This window comes from Sinocyclocheilus grahami, unplaced genomic scaffold (assembly GCF_001515645.1).
Source record: "Sinocyclocheilus grahami isolate Dianchi unplaced genomic scaffold, SAMN03320097.WGS_v1.1 scaffold357.1, whole genome shotgun sequence".
NCBI lineage: Eukaryota > Metazoa > Chordata > Actinopteri > Cypriniformes > Cyprinidae > Sinocyclocheilus > Sinocyclocheilus grahami.
The window spans coordinates 154,210-180,559 of record NW_015505536.1 but is presented as its reverse complement, the minus strand read 5'-3'; the positions used below and the strand labels follow the sequence as shown (position 1 = coordinate 180,559).

Below are 26,350 nucleotides of genomic sequence, written 5' to 3'. Positions count from 1 at the left end.
TTTTCCATCTCATGTGTTGTATTTATATCAACAAAAATGAAAAATAGTTCTCAGTATAAAAGATTTGGCAATATCATTTCCCCCCATTATCAAAAGAATTCAAACGTGGGCCAAGCGTACTGATGACAGAGACAATTCTCCTTTCATTTCGATCTCTCTGGTTGAGTTGGTGCATGCTGGGAGATGTTTGTACAGGGTGACTGTCCCTCTCTTTGGCGCCTCAGTCTCTAAATATGAATCTTATTGGCTTCTGCAGGAATAAAAGCGTCTTTGGTGGTCCCGTTCAGATAAAAGCACCATGAGAGATTAGGAAAAGTCAACCTTTCCATTTCCTTCAGCGTCTGTCCTTTGAGAATGCAAGAACGACTCCCATACAGCCAAACACTGCAAGAGAACATATACACAAGCAATGTCATAAATAAAACACATGTAATAAATAATTTAAATAAAAAATACTACATTTAATTTATATCATTCTAAATATATAAATGATACAATATATACTAATTTTAAAATACATAATCTAAATTGTAATATATATATATATATATAATATTTAAATAATTGTATATAGTAAATATACTAATAATAACTACTATAATTATGAAAATATACATTATAATAATATAAAAATATTACAAATTAATCAGAACAGATGTCAATATTCAATAAATAACACACCAATGTTCAATAATTAAAATATTAATATGCAAGCATTATAAATAATTAAAATAAGAGAAAATATATTATAAATATATATATAAAAAAATCAATATACAAATATTATAAATATTTATACATTAAATATAAAATATAAATAGTATAATTATTAATATATAAATTATAATAATAATTCAATAATTATAATATGAATTTACACACACACATATATATATATATACTGTATATGAAATGTATTATATTAATTATGTTTCTATATAGTAAAATATATTTATATCAAATTATTATTACCAAGTTGTTAATAATCATCACTAGATTTTTATTTTATTAAATGTATTTTCCCAAGCAAATGTGAGTGCAACACGATCCATATACACCCATTTATTAATTGATACTCAATTGAACCCTTCATTTTTTTTTTTTTTTTTTTTTTTTTACATTCTCACATCAGTAAAAGCTCTTGACTGCAGTGAAATATGTAGACATTTAAACAGCATTGAGGCCTGACAAGTGGCTGCCATTTGGTTTCCAATTGTATTCACAAGCTGCGGTCGCTCCTCATCCCGAGTGCCATTTAGGTGTCAAGATTCTAAGCCCTTGATAAATGTCCTCACCGGGACTCGTCAGTCGCCGCCCAGGCCCCTAAACACCTCAACACCCTCGGCCCAAACCGCTCTGATGCCGCTCGCGAGCGTGTTTCCTAGCAGAACCTCTGGAGGAGTGTTGGCTGCGGCTGACCGACTGTCAAAAGCAGTTAATCAATGCACTCCATCACCACAGGATTCAGACGTGACGTGACCTCGGTAAATGACTTTGGACAGGCCATGTGTGAGGCCGCTGGACCACAGTCGCCCTCCAAATCACACTAGGACACGGCTATATTTGTCTCGGTACCAAACAGTAGAGTTTAGGGAAACAGTCGACAGCTGTGTCACTCAAGTTCAAGATATTGATTAAGATGCAGCAGTTGCTCAGGACTTTAGTGTGCCATTCACTTTCATTCATATAAATGCAGGATTGGAATGAAAGCATATGCATAGAATGAGCATATTTTGCTTGCTAAAGTTAGAAGAAATCCAAACTGTGAATTGTTGAATGCAAATAATAGTGATTTTATCATGGTGTAGGGGTAGTAAGCATGACACTAAGCTGAACTGCTTTAAAACCACAATCAACGTTCAATAAATTAAAATAATATTGATTATATAACTAGCATAATTATGAAAGGAGAATGTTTTATATATATATATATATATATATATATATATATATATATATATGTAAATAATTATTAATTCTAAAGTTAGTTGGGCAATTCTGTTGGGGAGCGAATCAGCATAGAAAATAAAAATAAACTTGTTATTGTTTGGTTTTCTTGACACAAAATTGCTCCGGTTTCTAATGCAATATTGGTTTCTTGAGATAACAGGAATGAGCATTGCGTTGAATCATGCTTAGGGGGGAACTCCATTCTCTTCCGAATGCTAACACTAATATGAATACTAATACTGAAGTTTGGTAAGCCACCCCCTCGAACGGGAATCTCAAGAAGGGTCTGTGTTGAGGGGGTATTTGGATATGAATGTAAGGATCTTTAAAATCCACTGATATGAACTAGTCCTCTGGGCAAAACTACACACAGATCTGTTTCAAAGTCAGCATCCTGAATGGATCTCAGGGGCCTGAGCCCACCATCTTTCTTTGGGATGAGGAAATAACTGCTGTTAAAGCCTTCCTCACTGTTCTCTGGCGGGACCGTTTCGACGGCTTCTTTCACCAGAAAACACTGCACGTCGGAACAGCGAACGTGAGCATCGTTGTCCTGAAACGAATTGTCTGTAGAACCCAACTTGATGTGCCCAGGATGGCTTTCCAGCTGGGTGGGAAGGGGAGGACATTTTTCAGATGACAGGTTGCTACACAGAGGCAGGGAACTGACCATCGCAATGTATCGAAGAGGAGAAGTGCTCTTTATAGCCAGTGGGTCCGCTATCCCAGTGGTAGTTGGTGCTTGGGCACATGCAAAGTGAGTGGGATGGGCTCGGTGTTGACACAATGAACAAAGCCTCCAGCACCCAGAGCTGAATGGGGGATTGGAAGGCAAATGTGAGAATTCTTCGAGGGAAGTCCGGCCTCGGCGGGACTTAGCCTTCTCCTCTTCTCTCCTGACAGATCAATACGGCTTCTGCGGCTCAGGTCCCAATGTCCCTTTGGGGCAAGGGCACTGGGGCTTTGTAGGCTGAGGGTGCTGTCCAAGCTCAGGTTCGGGCTTGGACTGAGGCTGAGCAGGCAACATAGCAGACTTCACAGGCTGAGTTGACAGAGCCTTGTGGTGACTTGAAACAGCCGCTGAGCTGGAGCGCTTAGTCGAGAAGTGGTGCATGGCTTGCGACGACTTAAGCGTTCCACGAAACCATCAACAGTGGGTCCAAACAGCCTGGTCACGGAGACTGGGGAGTCGAGGAAGGCAGTCCTGTCTGCATTCTTGATCTCGGTCAGGTTTAACCAGAGGTGGCGCTCAAGCATCACCAAACCGGCCATTGACCTACTGATCGCCTGGGCTGTGGTCTTTGTGGCGCACAGGGCCAGGTCAGTTGCATATATATATATATATATATATATATATACTTATATTAATATATAAATATTGTAATGACATTATAATTAATAAAATAACATTCAATGAGTAACATATCAACATTTAATTAAAATATATTTTATATAAATATTATAAATAAATTAAATAATTAAAATAATATAAAATATAGAGTATAATTATGAAACTATAAATTATATAATATTTTAATATATCATTATATTACAAAATTCATTGTAATTAATAACAGACACTAATGCTCAATTTATAGTATTATTAGCATAATTATACAAATAAAGAAAAGATAACTTATATGTATATTATACATATTAAATAGTAAATATAGTAGATATGAAATATAATTAAGAAATATAAAGTATTATATCAATATTATAATTAAATTATAATTAACAAGACATCCAATAATTAAAATATATTAATATATAACCATTATAAATAAATTATTTTAATTATAAATATATATTATGATTAGTATAATTAAGAAATGTATTATTATATTAATGCACGAATTTTATAATTAAATTAGAATTAAAAACAGACATCAATGTTCAATAAATTAATAAACAAAAACAGAAAAAGTCATAGTAATGGACAATTTAATATTACAATTCTATTATCATTACATTACAAAATTCCTTGTAATTAATAATAGACACTAATGTCCAATAAATAATTTATAATTAGTATAATCAAGAAAATATAACATTTATATTAATATACATATGAAATAGTAAATATATCAGATAAATATAATAAAGAAATATAAAGTGATTATTTAAGTATTATGATTAAATTATAATTAACAAGACATCAGCATTCAATAATTAAAATATATGAATATAAATATTATAAATAAATTATTTAATTAGGAAATAAGAAAATGTAATATTATATTAATGTACAAATGTGATATTTAAATTAGAATTAAAACAGACACCAATGTTCAATAAATAAACAAAACAAAAACAGAAAAAGTCTAAGGTTTGTAATAGCATTAGGTAAATGACAGAATTTACATGTTTGGGTGAAGTCCCCCTAAAGTACATTGATGGTTGACCCTTCTAGCACAACTTGGTCAAACGAGGACAAGAAAAATGAAAACTAATCCGTCCTATTCAAAGCTGAAAAATGCATTATTCTCATCTCAGCGGAGAATAACTTGTCTGCAATGTTCCCATTTGTCGTGAGAAAATTACTTCAAGCTGAGAAAACGGTAAATGTGGAAATGCAAGGGAAAAAAGAACAGAACAAAGAAAAGTTGAACACAACTAACTTTTAAAAACATGTTGCTGTATTTGCAATGCAGTGCACATGAGGACACAATAAAACCATAATAAAGCAGAAAGGCACAATACCATTCCAGATTACTGACTGGGTGAGACACTGAGTTTGTTGACAAGGCTTGAACACCGTCAGCACCTATTTCAGTAGTCTATAGAGTCTAAGGGCTTGGTTTGCAACACGTCCCTGTCTGACACACACTTACAGATAGACTGAGTCTCTGTAATGGCTCTTGTGTTACCAGGAGGATCATTAGCTCGGATGCCAGTCCAACCGCTCTCAGCCAAATGTGGCGCTAATCTGGCAGTGACGCATGAATAATAACAATCATCAACACAGACACACCTGAGACAGAACTGTGCAGATCAGACGGCAAAAAACATTCAGCTGCAGGAGGAGAGAGACGCGGTCGAAGGGCTTGAGATGTGAATCTTTAAACATCAGTTGCATCAGCTGTTGGTAACAAGAGGAATGAAGGCTCTGTGCTGGCTGAATGATATCTAACGTTTAATGACAGCTTCCTCATCTTTGCTATCGTTTCGGCTACAGCCTTGTTGCTATGGCATCTCCATGGCAATTCTCTGAAGTTGCCATGTTGCAGTGTTTTTTTTTTTCTTTCTATTAAGCGGCATGCAAATGTTGAACATCCACCCACACCAGTATGCAGGGTTACACTGTTCCTTATATTAGAGTTTGCATTGTTACAGCTTGATGTGTACAGGAAGGTGAAATGAAAATGTCTTTATGATAGGTTAAAAAGCAAGATGTGAAAATTAATAATTAATATTATACAGTAGTGCACTCTGTTGTTTAGACCTGGAAGCTGATAATAATTTAGTATAATCTAATATATGAATTATATTAAATATATAAATACAAATAGAAAATACATTCTAATATAAAAAAATAATAATACTAATAATAAACATGATAACTAGAAATTATAATTCAATATTGTAATAAAATAAAAGTAAAATTCATAATAATTAATAATTATTTTGTGTTCCACAGAAGAAAAAGTCATAACGGTTCGGAACAAATAATAATTACCTGCAAATTCGGATAATTATTTGAACGTTTTGGGTGAACTATCCATTTAAAGTACACTGGTTGACCCCAGTGAAATAAAGGGGTCACAATCTGAGGTAGAAAATGCATTTTTCTCATCTCAGCGGAGAATGATGTACTTGTCGGCAATTTTCACATTTGTTGTGAGAAAATTACTTCAACTGGTAGAATGGTAGAAGTGCAAGAGAAAAAAAAGAACAGAGAACAAAGAAAAGTTGAAGATTAGCATTACAGTAGTGTAATTATTATTACACACTAGTGCACTATTTAGTCCTGGAAAAAAACACACTGATTCAGTAATTATTTTTTAATAAGTCACAGAAAAATTCTAAACTAACTCCAACCAATAACCTCCAAATTACAAGTCTGGGACCAACACACACGCACATACACACACACACACACATGCGCACACGCACACACACACACACAACTTTTTTACAACAAATTATATTAGCTGCATAACAACGAACTCCACAAGTTATTTTAAAACTGCTATTTATTTTTTGGTTTGTAAATGGTCACACTTCATGCTTTAAAGGAAAAAGCTGTTTACAATTAACTTCAGTTTATGCAAACAATATTTAATTTAGACTATGCTACCTGTAACTACTCCTCTTAAACGCAAAATGGTATAATGGTTCCACCCAACCAATCTAGTCCCATGTACTTATAAATACCAAGTATTGAGGAGCTGATAAGGAAAATGTGAATATTTGTTCACAAAAAAAGTGAAAATCTGCAACGATCTTAAAGGGACAGTTCACCCAAAAATGAAAATTGCCATTAATTACTCACCCTCATGTCATTCCAAAACCATAAGACCTTTGTTCATCTTTAGAACACAAATTAAGATATGAAATCTGAGAGCTTTCTGACCCTGCATTGACAGCAAGGCAACTTCCACGTTCAAGGCCCAGAAAGGTAGTAAGGACATCATTAAAACAGTCCATGTGACATCAGTGGTTCAACCTTAATTTTATAATTAATTATATTTTATTTCTTTATAGTAATTAATGACAGAATTGTATATATTTAAAGGGTGAACTATCCCTTTAAAATGGTCAAATATTGTGCCAGCATATTAGTTTAACACAAATATCACCACATAATGGAACTCTAAATTTACTAAGGTCCCCAACAACAGCATTTGACTTCCAGAAAGTGTAAGGAACCCAAAAATACATGAGCATCTTTTACTATGCAACACTAACCACTTCTACACCTGTGTTTGACCACATTTTCTAGCCTGGATCTTCTCATACTAACAGATATCCCCACAGACCAATGCTGGCGAAGTTCTCTTACACAAACACATTTTCTTATTCCTCCACCTACTCCGTTTTTTTTTCTCACACCCTATTCTCTTTTAGGTCAGTGTTTGATGCCGTCAGGCTCTTCCTTCCACATTAAATAAAAATGCCTCTTTGCCTGGAGGTTACATAAAAACACACACGTGTGAGGCACAGGCTGTCTGCAGGGCCCTGTGAACATGCAGTACAGTGGGGCAAAAAAGTATTTAGTCAGCCACCAATTGTGCAAGTTCTCCCACTTAAAAAGATGAGAGAGGCCTGTAATTTTCATCATAGGTATACCTCAACTATGAGAGACAAAATTAGAAAAAAAAAATCCAGAAAATCACATTGTAGGATTTTTAAAGAATTAATTGGTAAATTCCTCGGTAAAATAAGTATTTGGTCACCTACAAACAAGCAAGATTTCTGGCTCTCACAGACCTGTAACTTCTTCTTTAAGAGGCTCCTCTGTCCTCCACTCCTTACCTGTATTAATGGCATCTGTCTATTTCTTGCTTTTTAGTTTTCAGTTTAGTTTTAGTCCATTTTAATGATACCTCACGTTCTCACAAATTTCAGCACACGATGGCACATATTTTATCAGAGACGTCCCCAATGCTCATAATAATGCTATCAAAGTTTAAGGTTTAAGTTTTATGTGAAACACACAACACACCATACTGCAGTATACTTGTGCACAGTAAAATAATAAATGTGTCGCTGCTTCTGAATTTAACAGTAAATTTTCATTACCATTATTCTGATTTCTCAAAGGCATTTATAATTCAGCAGCATAGACTGGATTCACTAGAACAACTTGTTGCTGGATTAACCATAATTTAGGCAGTTTATGGAATAGAATTTGTGAAATATATTGAAGTTTTATTTGAGGCCATTTGGATCATGTACACTGAAAAATAAAACCATTGTAGAAGCTATTTTAATTCAGAAACTGATCATTATAAGGTTTTGGCAAGTAACAGTTACTTCAGAAATGTCGAAGTAGAAAAACCTAAATAGTATTTTCTTAAAAAACATACTCCAATCTTTTTTAATGATTTTTTTTTACAGTGTAAACAAGACAATTTCATATGTGGTGTCTCTTTAACTTTTCAAAAATACAGTGGCAGCATTAGCCGCAGTAAGCACTTCGGTTTATTATTCCATATTATTTCAGATTGATCTGCCCAAAAATGCCACATACAAAACAAAAAAGCCTGGAAGAATAATTTACTAAATCAGACTTGAAATTACAAAAACTAAAAAAAAAAAAAAAATGTAATTGTATTTAGCTTTTGTTCATATTATAGTGAATGTACTTAGATTTTCTTCTTTTACAAACTGCTATTTTGACTTGTCTGTAGTCAAAACTACTTTGAAACTGCAGCTTGCCAAACTACTCATTTAAAGTAGCTTTCCCAACACTGGTGTGACGTGTGAGTGACAGTTCTTGTACAGCACAGCTTATTTTTGAGTCTGTTTGCATCTGAAATTTCCCATTGGTTGTCTCCTCAACCTCTCTAGAGACCAAACAGAGAGTTTGTCATATTCGTTATTGCTATAAACTCATTCATCTGTTTCTGTCCAACAACAGGTTGTTCTCTAGGGCCTCTGAGGGCACAGCAGGTAACCAAGATCACAACATCTCTAAAACTTTGAAAGTTTAACACTTCTTCCTTTGCTTCTCATTTTATTTTGTGCTATTGTAAAACACCTTCAACTTTGAGGTCGTAATTTACAGTTTAAGACTGAAAAGCAAAGGTAGAAAGCTTTAAAAAGATAAATTAAGTTGTGCACTGGCTTATACGCATCCAATCTAGTGAGCAATGTCAACATTTATAGACTTGGAGTGCAATTACTTGTCAGCAGGGATAAAAAATTAGATACTACCACCCTCTGCTGGCACATATCCAGGGCGGCTGTGCAAATGAATGCAGGCAGACGTCCACGTGCATCCCTCTAAAATCTGTTGGCGGTTTGTCCAAGTCTTCAACGGGAATTGTTTTTTACCACCTCATACTGTAGCTGTGAATGTTTATCTCTTATGCCTAAAATTTCTCAAATACATCACTATTTTAAAGCTTGATCAAATTTAGAGCGGTAACCGATGACCTCAAGCGTCATATTATATTGCTTTTATAAAATGGCGGCAACAACAAATTTATAAAAGGACACCAAAAAAGTGAATATTAATCAGAAAAAAAATTATTTTGGACTAAGCAAACCTTTTCATAGTAGCTGACGTTCCTCTCTGCTGTGTCGACAAAGGCTGATCGTAGGTCAGTTCTCATGACCTTTTGCCAGCGGGTCCAGTCGCTTTTGAGTGCATTATTTGCCCACTCCAGCCGGTCCTCTGCCTTATCCAGATCATCTCTCATCTGAACACACAAGGATTGGTTGGTTAGCATGGTCCTGTTAGCTCTGCTGTTAGATGTCATAACTAGACCATAAGGGAAATAAACAGCTTCTTTCTCTATTGAAGGCCATTCACAAGTAGACAAGTATTCAGATAAAGGTTGTTATTAAGAAATATTTTTAAGATGGAAAAATGCGGTCAAGAGTTTTTCTGAATTTAGTAGTAGAAAGCGAGTCATCCAAATTTTAATATCAACTATGCATTCTGTTAGTTTTGTGAATTGGTATGTTTCATTTGGCCTCAAAGGAATGTCGAGAGACTATTGTCAGTGTAACTAGTTTCAGGTTTCTTAAAGGGGTCATATGATGCGATTTCAAGTTTTCCCTTCTCTTTGGAGTGTTACAAGCTCTTGGTGCATAAAGAAGATCTGTAAAGTTGCAAAGACTAAAGTCTCAAATCCAAAGAGAGATTCTTTTTAAAAGTTAAGAGTCAACCACGCCTACCTAAAACGGCTCTTTCCAACATGCCCCCACATATCTACCTCACTATGTGGAAATATTATCATAATGCCGCCCAAATGTGCACGCAAAGAAAGACGTTGTTTCAGGAACAGCAGCAGTGTTGAAGCAGCCATGTCAGGGAGACGCTGTGTTTCAGTGCGAAAGCAAAAGCACTTTATTTGGCCTTCCAGAAGTAGATGCAATTAGGAATCATTGGTTAAGATTTATTTACAACAGAACAGCACAACCCAGATGTTCGAATTTGTGCAACTTATTTTATGGAAGACAGTTTTTTGAACCTAGAAGAGTACAAGGCTGGCTGTGCACAAAGGCTATTTCAAAAAAATATATAAAAAAAATAAAAAGAGGGTCAATTCCGACTTGCTGTGACAATCTAGCGCTTCTGAATCAGCGACTGTAAGTATGTTTTGTTATTAGTTTAAGTATTTGCTATTGACTGTTCAAATGCAGAGTTTTGCGCAGCGCAGAGTAACGCGTTGTGTGTGCGTGTGAGGGGAACAGGGTCACATCACAGGAGAGTGAACTGCCTGTCAGAAATCATAGCACGTCAGCTGTCTTAACCGCGGCTTGTGTACTGCATCATCACTGTGTCTGTCACGCGACTATGTTGCCCTTTCAGACTTGAACTGATAGTAAAACTAACGACATTATTAACCGTCTTGATATTTACTTTGAAAGCTGAAGCGATTATGGTAAGGGGCGTTACATTTCCGACGCGTGCTTGTGGTATTTGGCCAATCACAATGCACTGGGTCAGCTGGCCAATCAGAGCAGACTGCGCTTGTCAACGGAGGGGGCTTTGTTGAAAATTTGAAAAATAATGTGTTTTTTGAACATTATAGCATATTCTGTTACACCAAATACACAAAATAATGATCTTTAAAATAGCATCATATGACCCCTTTAATTAAAGCTCCCAAGGGTAGCATGTACAGGATGAAAAGCAATGGTCCTAGTACTGAGCCTTGCAGTACTACATACTGAACTTGTGATCAATGACACCTATTCAGTGATAATGGTCAGATAAGTACGATTCGCAACATGCCAATACAATTCACCTAATGCCAACATAATTTTCAAGCCTATCCAAAAGATTACTGTGGTCAGTAGTGTCAAATTCAACATAAAGCTCCAGTAACACTAATAAAGAGATGCAACCACAGTCGGATGATATAAGCAAGTGAGCTGCTTTATGCTGTTCTTTTGAACTTTTTGAAATTCCAAATTTTGAAATATAATGGTTTCCACAAAAATATTAAGCAGCAAAACTGTTTTCAACATTGATAATAATAAGAAATGCAATAAAAGGTTGTTGTTATTTAGTCTATTTATTTATTTGTTGAAAATGTTATTTATTCTATTGAAAGGGCTGCATTTAACATATATTGCTAAGTACCAATCTAATTGGATCTGTGGTCTCAACCCTAAACCCGCCTAATTCTATAGGATTTCCTCAGACTCGTCGACTAATCCTTCAGATGACCTACTGACTAACCAATTTTGAAAATATGTAGTTTTGCGGATCCCTAATCCTGACCTGTGACTCATAGAGATGACAAGTCATGTAGCTCTGAATGGACAAGTTAAAACCACGATGCCACCACCAATATTATCAGAGTAGCTCTTCTGCCATCAGACTGCTGACGAACAGCCATTTTTAGAGTGTTGTAAAGACTTTCATTACAGAGGAGTATAACTCCTGTAAAATCCTGCTGAGCATGCAGGAATGAATTCGATATGCTGATATCAACTAGATCGGTTACTGTAATTAAGTTAATTTGTTTCTTGGCTCTCTGCAAGTTGTCTCGAAAATCTAACAGAGTTGCTTAAACAATGATGTTAAGCATATCTGACAGCTTTGAATCTGCTTTCAAACCAGACTATCATAATTGTCAGTTATTCATATTTACTCTGCCCCCAAATTTAGTGATCTGCCTCTGTACTGCCTATGCTACTTTTCAAAATCTTGAGGTTTGTAAGATTTTGTTCTTTCATTCAGCAAAGATGCATTAAATTGATAAAAATTAACAGTAAAATAAAACAATATAATGTTAGAAAAAAACTTTTATTTTAGATAAAGTTATTTTGAACTTTCTAATCATCAAAGTATTCTGAAGAAAAAAAAGTTTCCACTGTTTTGAACATTTATAATAATAAATATTTCTTAAGCACCAAATCAGCATATTATAGTGATTTCTGAAGATTGTAATGGCAGCTAAAAATTCCATCACAGGGATAAACTACATTTTAAAATATATTAAAATAGTTATTTTATAGCAATATTAGTTCACAGTATTACTGTTTTTACAGTTGTGATCAAATAAATGCAATTAAAATTAAAAGTAGATTTTGTAGCTGAATAGTAGTAAATCCCTCTAATTATTCCAGGGGTGTTGACAAACTTTCGGCCATATTGTGTATCTTTGCACAACACACAACAGCTTTCCAGTCACTGCGCAGCCTGTGATTGGCTCACAAGGTGACTGCTAACAACTCTATCATACTCTATTTAGTGCACAAGCTCTCTAGGGGTGAAAGCACATCCAGATGACACTCAGCAGTATACGTGTCTAAACATAGAGAGAGATGAACAGCAAACATGCCCAGTGATGTTTGGAAAGACATGCCTGTGGGAATGGTGGCATGTCAGATCAGTGGGCCAAGAATGAGAGGAACATTTAAGAAAGACAGAGTGAGCTGTTTATTGACAGGTAAGCTAATGAAGGTCAGAGGTAGCTGTCTTTTAGAGCTCCATCTCATTTCCATTGTAGCGTGTGTTCATGTGAATCAGATGTGAGGATGTCTTGTGGAACAGCAGCTGTGTTTGGTGAGTGGACGCATTGCTCTAAGGACGAGACGTTGTCTACAGCCGCGTCTCGCTTCTGACAAGCAGGCCAGATCATTAGTTCCGCTGATCTGATGTTGCTGTCACCCAAACACACACATTTATACACAAAGCCAAACAAAGTGACTCTAACATCCACTCTTAAAGAAATGAATGAATCATCTTGTGAGTCACATATTCAAGTTTGTTGACACTACTGAAGTAACTGGTTCATTTATTTAGACCTATTGGAGAGAGTTTTCCATAAATGGGATGATGATCTTCCATTTGTTTATAGTGACCTTTACTGCCCTCTACTGGACAGAAAGCACATGGCGGCATACTACAGTATTGTTCTCATTCATTTAGAGTGAAAGTAAACATATGACAGGAAATGATGTGGAAAAGAGAGAGCAGCAGGATGAGGAAGTGATGCAGACCAGGTTCGAACCCCATAACTCATGTATGAGAATCCTTGCTTTGTCTGGAGTATTTGTGCTAACTGCTAAAAACTCATAGTCTGCTAGCAAACATTATGACAGAAGCAAAAACAATGAGATTTGTATATTGCTTGTCCACGCAAAACTCTCCTATACAGTTCTGAGTGGTTGCCAGGGTGTTGCTATGTGGATACATTTTGAATAAGTCAAAAGAGCCCAATTTTAAGTCTCTATGAAATTATAACAAACCAAACTGGTAGTGAAAACTAAAATAAAAATGAAAACCTAAAACAAAAACTGAATTATTTGTTAAAATTAAAGTATTTTTGGTAACTCAAATAAAGATTAAGAACACAACTAGGAAAAAACAAAAATAAACTAAATTAAGTCAACTTTTGCAGCCCTAAAATAAGAAAATAAGAAAAAACTGTAAATAAAAAATGTAGGGATGCACCGATATGAAAATTTTGGCCGATACCGATAACCGATTATTCTTTATTTTTGAAAGCCGATAGCTGTAAAAATGAGGTAAACTGAAAAAAATAATAATAAATAAATAAGTCAACACATTTGGCAGTACTACAACTTACTCAAATTTAAATAAAGGAAAAATCTGGAAAAAAGTAACAATGACACTGTACAGTAAACTAAATTAAAAACTAACTGAAAAAAATTATTCAAGTTAACTCATTAACTCTGGCGGCCCTAAAATACTAAAATGTAAAATAAAAAGCTTAAAATAACAATGATGGGGTAAACTTCCAATCAATCAATCAATAATTTATTAACATGAATGCATTAACTTTGGCAGCCCTAAAATACTACAATTATAATAAAAAAAGGGGGTGGGGGAAATGCTCAATAAAATAACAATGATAGGTATATTTATATAGTAAATATTTTCCACATAATATTTTATACACAATTTCACACTTTTTTCCCCCACAGAATAAAATATCTTTATACATTTAAATATATAGCTGTATTTTAGGAAGCCCTTTTTAAAAAGTGTGGTCTGACTGCCATTTAACTAGTTTAAAAGTAACTTGTACCTTGACCAAAGTACAATTTTAAAGTAAGTTCCCTACTATTACATATTGTTTAGTAGTTATTTTATGCAAATTTTACACAATGATACACGGCAAAAAGTGGACACAAGCGTTTTTGCTAAGGACCATATTCAAATTCATTATATGGCTTATCGTGTCTTCTACACACTGGGAGTGAGTGAATCTGGAGCATACAATTCTTTGGATAAAAAAAAAAAAAAAGGAAAGAAAAATCAGGCCATTGGGGATACCTTCTCATTTTGGAAATGGCCTTTTGTAGTAAGCAGTGTAAGTCAGCAGGGACTGTGCTCAATCAAAGCACATAATTAAATTGACAAGAGTGCCGAGATGCTGCTAAGCTTCTCTGGACACCATTGGTACTTTGTCCATTAATGCCCTTTCAGAGCATTCAAGCATCCTGCCCCTGATATTTAATGGAATTGACAAAAATAAACTCAAACAGCCAAAGAGACTTAAATATGGCAATACTAGCTTGGGCAATATGAGTAATATTTGAAAGCGTCCCACTTCAAGAGTGGTCTGGCTTTAAGGGACATCTACAGCGATCTGGAGATAGTCGTATAATCTCTCCAAATTCCTTTTACAGCTTAAAACGCAGTGCTGTCTAATGAAAGCCAGGAAGACAGCTAGAGCTCGGTTTTATTAAAAATAATCTCCATGATTTTTCAAAGGAGCACTGGATGGATTACGTGGAGAACTGAAAGAGTCAATAATAGACCTACCGTGTCTCTGTCGGCCTTCTTCGTGGCAAGAGCTTCAGTCTTGGCTTCGAAATCTGCCTGGATGTTGTCTCGCCTCCTTAGTACTGCCTGAAAATCCATGATCGATACTCATGAAGTATGAAAATTGTGATCAATATATTTGAATGAAATTTAAGGCTGGATGAACTATGTAATAAGCCTCGGAAAAACATAACGCTGGCTGTGTTGATCTTAGCTTTGCATCAAGGTTTATATCAGACGGGATGACATGCAGCAAACATGATTTTTATACTAGCAGGTCATTTGCCTTGAACAAAATAGAACAGAACATTTTATTTAACCAAAACAAATGAATAACATTCTACACGTAAAGGGATAGTTCACTTAAAAACGAAAACTATGATGCCATTTACTCACCCTCACGTGTTCTGAACCATATGTGTTTTTATTTTCTATTCATTTATTTATTTTTTAAAGTAAAATACGATTTTTGAAAAATTTTCAAATAAATTCCTTCAGTAATGTTCAAAAGTTTGGGGTTGGTATGATTTTTTTTAATTTAGATTTTTTTTAAATTAAGTCTCTTATACTCACCAAGGCTGCATTTATTTGATTAAAAAAATGACAGTAAAATTTTGTGAAAAATTATTACAATTTAAAATAACAGTATTCCATTTGAATATATTTTAAAACAATTTATTCCTGTGATGCAAAGCTGAATTTTCAGCATCATTACTTCAGTCTTACATGATCCTTCAGAAATAATTTTAATATGCTGAACTGCTGCACAAGAAACATTTCTTATTAATATCAACATTGAAAACAGTTGTGCTGCTTAATATTTTTTGTTAAAAGCGTGATCATTTTTTTAATGATTATTTGACGAACAGAAAGTTCAAAATAACTGCATGTATTTGAAATAAAAATCTTTTGGAACATTATAAATGTCTCTACCATCACTCCTGATCAATTTAATGCATCATTGCTGAATAACGGTATTAATTTCTTTGGATTTTTTATTTTTTTTTGTGTTCTGCAAATGACAAAGTTATACAGGTTTGGAATTATATAAATGTGAAGAAATGATGACAGAATTAGAATTTTAGGGTGAACTATCCTTTTAAGAAAGACAAAACAGAAGCATCTTGTCACTCTACCTTGAGTGTGTCTGCGCAGAGGACGTACTCATGAAGGACTGGAATCAGCTGATCACTGAGATTCTTGACCTGCTCCTCTGTCTCCTTGCAGCATCTGTCCACACAGCCTGCCACGTTCTTCAGGGGCTCGGCCAGCTCCTCCTCTGATTGTGACCACAGCGCGTATGTCGGCCCACACTCCTTCAGCTCCTCCAGGTACTCTGTGACAACAACAGCAGCTGGTTTATGCAGCATATTCATAACCATAGCTATAGTCCATGCAAAAACATTTCCTTTAAGTGTCAACCAATTAAGAGATGAGAATTCACTGAAAAGTGTGTGAGTGAGAAAAAAATCCAACCCTTCTGCTCTCTGACGATCCTTTGAGTGACTTTATCAAGCGAGCTGATCTTCTGACTGAAGGCCTCCACGTACTCCTGCATTTCTGTGAACTCCTGAGGCCGGTTTCTGACCCCTCTGACCGCAGCAGCGACGGCTTTGACCGTATCCCCCATCCGGCTCAGAAACCCTGGACCTTGTTTCTTATGAGAGGTCAGCTCCTGCAGAGGATCATAGGAACGGTGGCATGATGTTACTGAAAATAGACTACAGCAAAATAATTCTCATCTCTACGTTTTAGTCAGCAAAAGCCTCTAATGGCTGAAAATGTGTGCATATTTTCATGGGCGGCCAGTAATGGCAACACTAGTGCAAATAGCTGATAAAACTGTAAGCGTGTATCATAGCAGCCTACGAAGCGTCAAATATCCATTACAGCAAAACGTCCTTTATTATGACTGAAGGGAAGTGAGGAGCTCTTTATAAAGTACTTATCTTAGAGGTCACTCAGCCGGGGCTAAACACAGAAACTGTCACATTATCTGCACACATTTAACATAATCCTCTTATAAAGCAAAACTGAGATCACATATAGTGAACACACAGAAGGTCAGTGATTATCACTGGGACTGTGTGTGTTTGTGTGTACAGGCAGGTTTTAATGTCCTTATTAGGAAGATAACAATGTCTCTGACAGACAAGCAAAACCTTCCAGTGGAACATTAACACGAGAAAAAAATGGTAATTATAATATAGCACTGCTACATGGTTGCTAAGATGTTCTGGGTGGTTGCTGGGTGATCACTTTCCAGTCCAAGTCAAAAACGCCCTGAGTTTGTATGATATTTTGGTTTCTAGATATGTTTTGGGATAAGTTATGCACCAGAGTTATACTTAAATACTTAAATTTTAATACTTAAAGTTTCATACCTGTACTGTACCTTTAAGTATTACAACAACATTAACTAGATTATACATTAACTAGATATAATAAAAGTAATGATCATTTTAAAAAATACATTTGATAAATGCATTAATAAATAGCAGAGAACTAAAAAAAATGAATGAATGAGAATGGATGAATAAAAATAAATATAGATAAATGAATCAAATAATAAATTACATTTATAAATAAATGAATTCTATGAAAGGTAAAACAATACAAATGCATACATACATTTATATACAATTTATACAAATAAACTATAAAATGTATAAAAATAGATAAATAAATAAAAATAAATAGATAATTAAAAATGAATGAATAAATAAATATGAAAATAAATGCTTAATGTATAAATCAACTGTATAAAATGTATCAACACGAGAAAAAAATGGTAATTATAATATAGCACTGCTACATGGTTGCTAAGATGTTCTGGGTGGTTGCTGGGTGATCACTTTCCAGTCCAGGTCAAAAACGCCCTGAGTTTGTATGATATTTTGGTTTCTAGATATGTTTTGGGATAAGTTATGCACCAGAGTTATACTTAAATACTTAAATTTTAATACTTAAAGTTTCATACCTGTACTGTACCTTTAAGTATTACAACAACATTAACTAGATTATACATTAACTAGATATAATAAAAGTAATGATCATTTTAAAAAATACATTTGATAAATGCATTAATAAATAGCAGAGAACTAAAAAAAATGAATGAATGAGAATGGATGAATAAAAATAAATATAGATAAATGAATCAAATAATAAATTACATTTATAAATAAATGAATTCTATGAAAGGTAAAACAATACAAATACATACATACATTTATATACAATTTATACAAATAAACTATAAAATGTATAAAAATAGATAAATACATAAAAATAAATAGATAATTAAAAACGAATGAATAAATAAATATGAAAATAAATGCTTAATGTATAAATCAACTGTATAAAATGTATAGGACAGATTTATAGATAACTAAATAAAAATTAATAAATTAGTAAATAAAATGTATAAATAAACTGCATTAAATGTACAAAAATAGATAACAGAATGAATGAATGAAATGTAATAAATAGGTAACTTAATCAAATTCCTAAATCAATCAATCAATCTTACCCCAGATGCTGCAGTGAGAAAGATCTTAAAATCCTCACTGCTGGAGAAAATGGGATGTTCTGCTATTTTGTTCAAAAACCTGTGCAGCGCCCTCCTCCTCGTCTCGATGAAATCTTCATTAAACCTCTCCACCATTCCTTTCACCACAAACTTCTCAGGCAGTGGCTGATGGGACGCAACCAAATCAATGTTTTATGAGAGTTTTAGCACACCACAACCAAAGACATTTTCAAATGGACAAGACCTTTAATTATTTTGACAGGGGATTGAAATGTCAAATTATGACACAAGTTTCAAATTTACAACAACTTTACAAGCATATTTCCATGGAAAAATTAATATTTCGACTCTCCTTATCCCATAAACTTCCATAATGTGTTCATTCTCCAGAATGTTTGACAAGCAGGAGACTCACACACTTCACCTACATGAACAATAAGCGTGGGATGAGCTTCTTCCAGACGTCCTTTTAACCACAGGAAGTCCTGGTATCGTCTTCGCACCTCAAACTCACTCGAGTCAAACTCGCTCCGTGTGGTCTGACGTGAGGGAGAATGATGGGAAAGATGAGAGAATTATTCACAGAATCTGACTTAGTGAGTTTGTGCTCAGATCAGTACCTTAGTCATAACCCGGTAGGTTATGTATGTCTCAATAGCTGTTACATGACTCTCTGGGTTATCGACTGTGACAAAAATATCTTTAGTGTCAGCATCTTCCTCAAACTTGTACTGGTTGATCATTGAAGCAGGGGAGGTCTGCATGGAGGCGTTGAAAGAGCTGCCGTCTGTTAGAGTCGTATCCTACACACACACAAAAAAAAATGTGCATCATGACACGTGAGGGACCAGCAACACTAAACAGCACAAGTGTTTATAGACTTCAAGCAAACAACACATGCACTTTATGTGTTTTCAACCAACTGGAAGTGGATTGGCTTGCAACAAACTTTGATCTATTACTGTAGTACAAAGCTCATAAAAATAATAATACCCTGGTATTCTTTAAAATATCTTGGAGAATCACAAATAAATAAATGAGCAACAAAAAATATATAAACTCATTTATAAATAAATGAATTCTATGAAAGGTAAAACAATACAAATACATACATACATTTATATACAATTTATACAAATAAACTATAAAATGTATAAAAATAGATAAATACATAAAAATAAATAGATAATTAAAAACGAATGAATAAATAAATATGAAAATAAATGCTTAATGTATAAATCAACTGTATAAAATGTATAGGACAGATTTATAGATAACTAAATAAAAATTAATAAATTAGTAAATAAAATGTATAAATAAACTGCATTAAATGTACAAAAATAGATAACAGAATGAATGAATGAAATGTAATAAATAGGTAACTTAATCAAATTCCTAAATCAATCAATCAATCTTACCCCAGATGCTGCAGTGAGAAAGATCTTAAAATCCTCACTGCTGGAGAAAATGGGATGTTCTGCTATTTTGTTCAAAAACCTGTGCAGCGCCCTCCTCCTCGTCTCGATGAAATCTTCATTAAACCTCTCCACCATTCCTTTCACCACAAACTTCTCAGGCAGTGGCTGATGGGACGCAACCAAATCAATGTTTTATGAGAGTTTTAGCACACCACAACCAAAGACATTTTCAAATGGACAAGACCTTTAATTATTTTGACAGGGGATTGAAATGTCAAATTATGACACAAGTTTCAAATTTACAACAACTTTACAAGCATATTTCCATGGAAAAATTAATATTTCGACTCTCCTTATCCCATAAACTTCCATAATGTGTTCATTCTCCAGAATGTTTGACAAGCAGGAGACTCACACACTTCACCTACATGAACAATAAGCGTGGGATGAGCTTCTTCCAGACGTCCTTTTAACCACAGGAAGTCCTGGTATCGTCTTCGCACCTCAAACTCACTCGAGTCAAACTCGCTCCGTGTGGTCTGACGTGAGGGAGAATGATGGGAAAGATGAGAGAATTATTCACAGAATCTGACTTAGTGAGTTTGTGCTCAGATCAGTACCTTAGTCATAACCCGGTAGGTTATGTATGTCTCAATAGCTGTTACATGACTCTCTGGGTTATCGACTGTGACAAAAATATCTTTAGTGTCAGCATCTTCCTCAAACTTGTACTGGTTGATCATTGAAGCAGGGGAGGTCTGCATGGAGGCGTTGAAAGAGCTGCCGTCTGTTAGAGTCGTATCCTACACACACACAAAAAAAAATGTGCATCATGACACGTGAGGGACCAGCAACACTAAACAGCACAAGTGTTTATAGACTTCAAGCAAACAACACATGCACTTTATGTGTTTTCAACCAACTGGAAGTGGATTGGCTTGCAACAAACTTTGATCTATTACTGTAGTACAAAGCTCATAAAAATAATAATACCCTGGTATTCTTTAAAATATCTTGGAGAATCACAAATAAATAAATGAGCAACAAAAAATATATAAACTCCATTTGTGGTCGTAAGATTTTTAAAATAAGTGCTTTATGCTCACCACCTCTGCATTTATTTAATAAAAATACAGTAAAACTGTAATATTGTGAAATATTCTAAGTCTTATATTTGAATATATTTTAATGTTATTTATTCCCGTGATGCAAAGTTGAATTTTCAGCATCATTACTCCAGTCTTCAGTGTCACATGAGCTTTCAGAAATCATTCTAATATGCTGATTTGCCGCTCAAGAAACATTATGTTGAGAACAGTTGTGCTACTTATTATATTTGTGAAAACCATGTCCATTTTTCAAATGTCAACAACATTTTTTTGAAAGTGAGAAGTGCTGTAAACGTGATTTGATCCAAAAATGTCTGCTTCTTGAGCTTAAAACCAAAGAAATTATGTTCCTTCAAGGCTCTTTTGATAATATGTGTACCTATATAAGTACCTATCTTCAGGCACGGCGCCAGAATTTTCTTCTCTCCCGGTGCTAAGGGGGGGCTAGACCAATATGTGGGGGTGCTAAGAAAATAAATGATATTGATGACGTCAGAGTAAACCGGGGCCATTCAAAATTCTGACGGGGCTATAGCCCCCCCTCCCCCAGCCCCGGTGTAGCGCCGTCACTGCCTATCTTAAACTTCATAATATATTTACTGAACCTAAAAAAAAAAAAATATTCTAAGTCTTATATTTGAATATATTTTAATGTTATTTATTCCCGTGATGCAAAGTTGAATTTTCAGCATCATTACTCCAGTCTTCAGTGTCACATGAGCTTTCAGAAATCATTCTAATATGCTGATTTGCCGCTCAAGAAACATTATGTTGAGAACAGTTGTGCTACTTATTATATTTGTGAAAACCATGTCCATTTTTCAAATGTCAACAACATTTTTTTGAAAGTGAGAAGTGCTGTAAACGTGATTTGATCCAAAAATGTCTGCTTCTTGAGCTTAAAACCAAAGAAATTATGTTCCTTCAAGGCTCTTTTGATAATATGTGTACCTATATAAGTACCTATCTTCAGGCACGGCGCCAGAATTTTCTTCTCTCCCGGTGCTAAGGGGGGACTAGACCAATATGTGGGGGTGCTAAGAAAATAAATGATATTGATGACGTCAGAGTAAACCGGGGCCATTCAAAATTCTGACGGGACTATAGCCCCCCCTCCCCCAGCCCCGGTGTAGCGCCGTCACTGCCTATCTTAAACTTCATAATATATTTACTGAACCTAAAAAAAAAAAATCAATAAACGATTCTGCTATTGTTACTAAGACACATAACCACAGTATCATACCATATCAGTGTATAACTGGACGTAATATTGCCATGAACTTGATTTGTGAGCTGTGTTTGTGAGAGACAAACATCTGATTTTCCTACTGTTTTGCTATCTTTTCCTGGTCCAAACACTGATCCATGCAAATCCCTTTCGTTTAGCCGCAGCTGCTGGGAAAGAAGCCTGGGCGTGTTTCCTGTCATAACAAACTGGCCTGTAGTCAGCACAAACTGCACTGCTGCTTTACCCAACAAACACTGCACTTCCATTCATAACCATTCACTGCTGATACTGACAACAACACCAACAGTTAGAGAGCAGTAGAAACACTCCAACTACAAATGAACGTTCGTCAAGAATAACTTTGATGTCAGACTGACAAAGCTTAATCTGAATGTTTAAAAGAGTTTAGAGATCACATCTGAGTGGTTGCTAGGGCATTCTAACTACTGAGAACTGTTACGGTGTTCTGCCCGGTTGTTATGGTGTTCTAACTGTTGCTGGGAATTGTTTGGGTGTTCTGCCTATTTGTTAGGGTGTTCTAACTGTTGCTAGGCATTGCTAGGATGTTCTGCCTAGTTGTTAGGGTGTTTGAACTGTTGTTAGGCATTGCTAGGGTGCTCTAACTGCTTGCTGAGAACTTTTAAGGTGTTCTGCTTAATTGTTATGGTGTTCTAACTGTTGCTAGGGTGTTCTAACAATTTATAGGCATTGCTAAGGTGTTCTAACTTTTGTTAGACCTTGCTAGGGTGTTCTGCCTAGATGCTAGCTAGGGTGTTCTAACTGCTTGCTGAGACTTTTAGGGTGTTCTGCTTAGTTGCTAGGGTGTTCTAACTGCTTGCTGAGAATTGTTAGGGTGTTCTGTTTAGTTGCTAGGGTATTAACACTTGTTGGGTGTTGCTATGGTGTTTGCTAGGAATTGTAAGGGTGTTCTGCCTAGTTTCTAGGGTGTTCGAACTGTTGCTAGGTCTTATTATGGTGTTCTAACTGTTGTTATGGTGTTCTTATAGCTTGCTGGGAATTGTTAGGGTATTCTGGCTGGCTGCTGCTATGGTGTTTGCTAGGAATTATAAGGGTGTTCTGCCTAGTTTCTAGGGTGTTCGAACTGTTGCTAAGTGTTATTATGGTGTTCCAACTGTTGTTATGGTGTTCTTATAGCTTGCTGGGAATTGTTAGGGTATTCTGGCTGGCTGCTGCTATGGTGTTTGCTAGGAATTATAAGGGTGTTCTGCCTAGTTTCTAGGGTGTTCGAACTGTTGCTAAGTGTTATTATGGTGTTCCAACTGTTGTTATGGTGTTCTTATAGCTTGCTGGGAATTGTTAGGGTATTCTGGCTGGCTGCTAGGTGTTAGGGTGTTTTAACTGTTACTAGATGTTGCTACTGTGGTCTAACTGTTGCCAGGCATCGCTAGGGTGTTGTAACTGCGAATTGTAAGGGAGTTCTGCCTAGTTGACTGACTGCTAGTGCTCTACTGACCGACAGACAGACAACCATACATATTGATATTGAATTATTGTCCAGCCCTACCTTCAAGGCTCTTTTGATAATATGTGTACCTATATAAGTACCTATCTTCAGGCACGGCGCCAGAATTTTCTTCTCTCCCGGTGCTAAGGGGGGGCTAGACCAATATGTGGGGGTGCTAAGAAAATAAATGATATTGATGACGTCAGAGTAAACCGGGGCCATTCAAAATTCTGACGGGGCTATAGCCCCCCCTCCCCCAGCCCCGGTGTAGCGCCGTCACTGCCTATCTTAAACTTCATAATATATTTACTGAACCTAAAAAAAAAAATCAATAAACGATTCTGCTATTGTTACTAAGCCACATAACCACAGTATCATACCATAACAGTGTATCATTATAACTGGACGTAATATTGCCATGAACTTGATTTGTGAGCTGTGTTTGTGAGAGACAAACATCTGATTTTCCTACTGTTTTGCTATCTTTTCCTGGTCCAAACACTGATGCATGCAAATCCCTTTCGTTTAGCCGCAGCTGCTGGGAAAGAAGCCTGGGCGTGTTTCCTGTCATAACAAACTGGCCTGTAGTCAGCACAAACTGCACTGCTGCTTTACCCAACAAACACTGCACTTCCATTCATAACCATTCACTGCTGATACTGACAACAACACCAACAGTTAGAGAGCAGTAGAAACACTCCAACTACAAATGAACGTTCGTCAAGAATAACTTTGATGTCAGACTGACAAAGCTTAATCTGAATGTTTAAAAGAGTTTAGAGATCACATCTGAGTGGTTGCTAGGGCATTCTAACTACTGAGAACTGTTAGGGTGTTCTGCCCGGTTGTTATGGTGTTCTAACTGTTGCTGGGAATTGTTTGGGTGTTCTGCCTATTTGTTAGGGTGTTCTAACTGTTGCTAGGCATTGCTAGGATGTTCTGCCTAGTTGTTAGGGTGTTTGAACTGTTGTTAGGCATTGCTAGGGTGCTCTAACTGCTTGCTGAGAACTTTTAAGGTGTTCTGCTTAATTGTTATGGTGTTCTAACTGTTGCTAGGGTGTTCTAACAATTTATAGGCATTGCTAAGGTGTTCTAACTTTTGTTAGACCTTGCTAGGGTGTTCTGCCTAGATGCTAGCTAGGGTGTTCTAACTGCTTGCTGAGACTTTTAGGGTGTTCTGCTTAGTTGCTAGGGTGTTCTAACTGCTTGCTGAGAATTGTTAGGGTGTTCTGTTTAGTTGCTAGGGTATTAACACTTGTTGGGTGTTGCTATGGTGTTTGCTAGGAATTGTAAGGGTGTTCTGCCTAGTTTCTAGGGTGTTCGAACTGTTGCTAGGTCTTATTATGGTGTTCTAACTGTTGTTATGGTGTTCTTATAGCTTGCTGGGAATTGTTAGGGTATTCTGGCTGGCTGCTGCTATGGTGTTTGCTAGGAATTATAAGGGTGTTCTGCCTAGTTTCTAGGGTGTTCGAACTGTTGCTAAGTGTTATTATGGTGTTCCAACTGTTGTTATGGTGTTCTTATAGCTTGCTGGGAATTGTTAGGGTATTCTGGCTGGCTGCTAGGTGTTAGGGTGTTTTAACTGTTACTAGATGTTGCTACTGTGGTCTAACTGTTGCCAGGCATCGCTAGGGTGTTGTAACTGCGAATTGTAAGGGAGTTCTGCCTAGTTGACTGACTGCTAGTGCTCTACTGACCGACAGACAGACAACCTAAATAACATGTTCGCGACAGTGAGACAGACAGGTAAACTCAAATAACAGAGGTGTTCGCATCTATAGGCTACTGAGCTGATCCATGAGATTCTGACTATTTAAAACTAATCATCTTGCATCAAATGACGAGGTCTACAGAAAGTACAACAGTAAAAACTCAGAAGTGGAAAAAAATGCATTGCATGGCAGCGCCTGATCGCTGACCTTTGGAACTTCAGATCACAGCAAAACACCAAGATTTAAGTGAAACGTTGAGATTTCTACGCCATTGATTATGTAGAATCAAAAGATATCAACACTGATGTGTCGGTTTCACACAACCGATCGAACAGCCTTCGGTGGGTATCAGTTGAAACCAGTTGATTATAAATTACCTTACTGAAAACTTCCAAGTCATCGTCTTCGTCTAGATCTAATATTTGCCCGCTGATGTCTGTCGGAATCGCAGCCGAAGAATTGCCCGATGACACGGTGTTGTCGACAACAGATCCACTCATCGTTGCTCAAATCGCTACTTTGTTACAAGTTTTCTGGACTTCATCGGTTTTTCCGCACAACTCTCAAAAGCTCAGCCGAGGGCGGATCAGACTTAACTGCGCAGAATCGGAAAGGGCCGAGAGTTGAGCTTTGAGGGACGCCCACGTGAAGGAGCGTGTTTACGGTATTTGGCTTGATGTTATGGTTGGTTTCTGGCCAACAGATCTTGCCTTTAAAGGTTATTCAGTTTTGAACTGTGAAATAATAGTGATTAACATCAAATTAGTGTTTTAAAAGTTTAAAAGGCTTATACATGTGTTTGTGTGTTGCATAATTCTTAACGCACTTTGGGTATGAAACTCTGTGATTATGGGTTTTGGAGTCAAGTTTGTAACCTAAGATTACTAATACGTGTGTAAACTAACATTTACATGGATTTTAGATGTGGCCATGTTGCTATTTAACAGTAAAAACCTAGTTTCATTTAATGTACTATTTGTATAGGCTACTACAAAATGTACAGTATATTCTATA

General features: G+C 35.9%; 1 protein-coding gene across 1 annotated transcript; it reads right to left on the bottom strand.

The window, feature by feature from the left end:
* On the bottom strand, window positions 1-25,994 carry LOC107548901 (sorting nexin-7). The gene is made up of 9 exons (XM_016229761.1): window positions 25,714-25,994; window positions 20,443-20,625; window positions 20,251-20,361; window positions 19,823-19,987; window positions 16,352-16,550; window positions 16,012-16,211; window positions 14,876-14,962; window positions 9,168-9,320; window positions 1-384 (listed from the first exon to the last, which is right to left on the bottom strand). The coding sequence occupies exons 1-9, from the start codon at window positions 25,834-25,836 to the stop codon at window positions 307-309; spliced, it is 1,299 nt and encodes a 432-aa protein (XP_016085247.1). The 5' UTR covers window positions 25,837-25,994; the 3' UTR covers window positions 1-306.
* Between the last annotated feature and the right edge of the window lie 356 nt (window positions 25,995-26,350).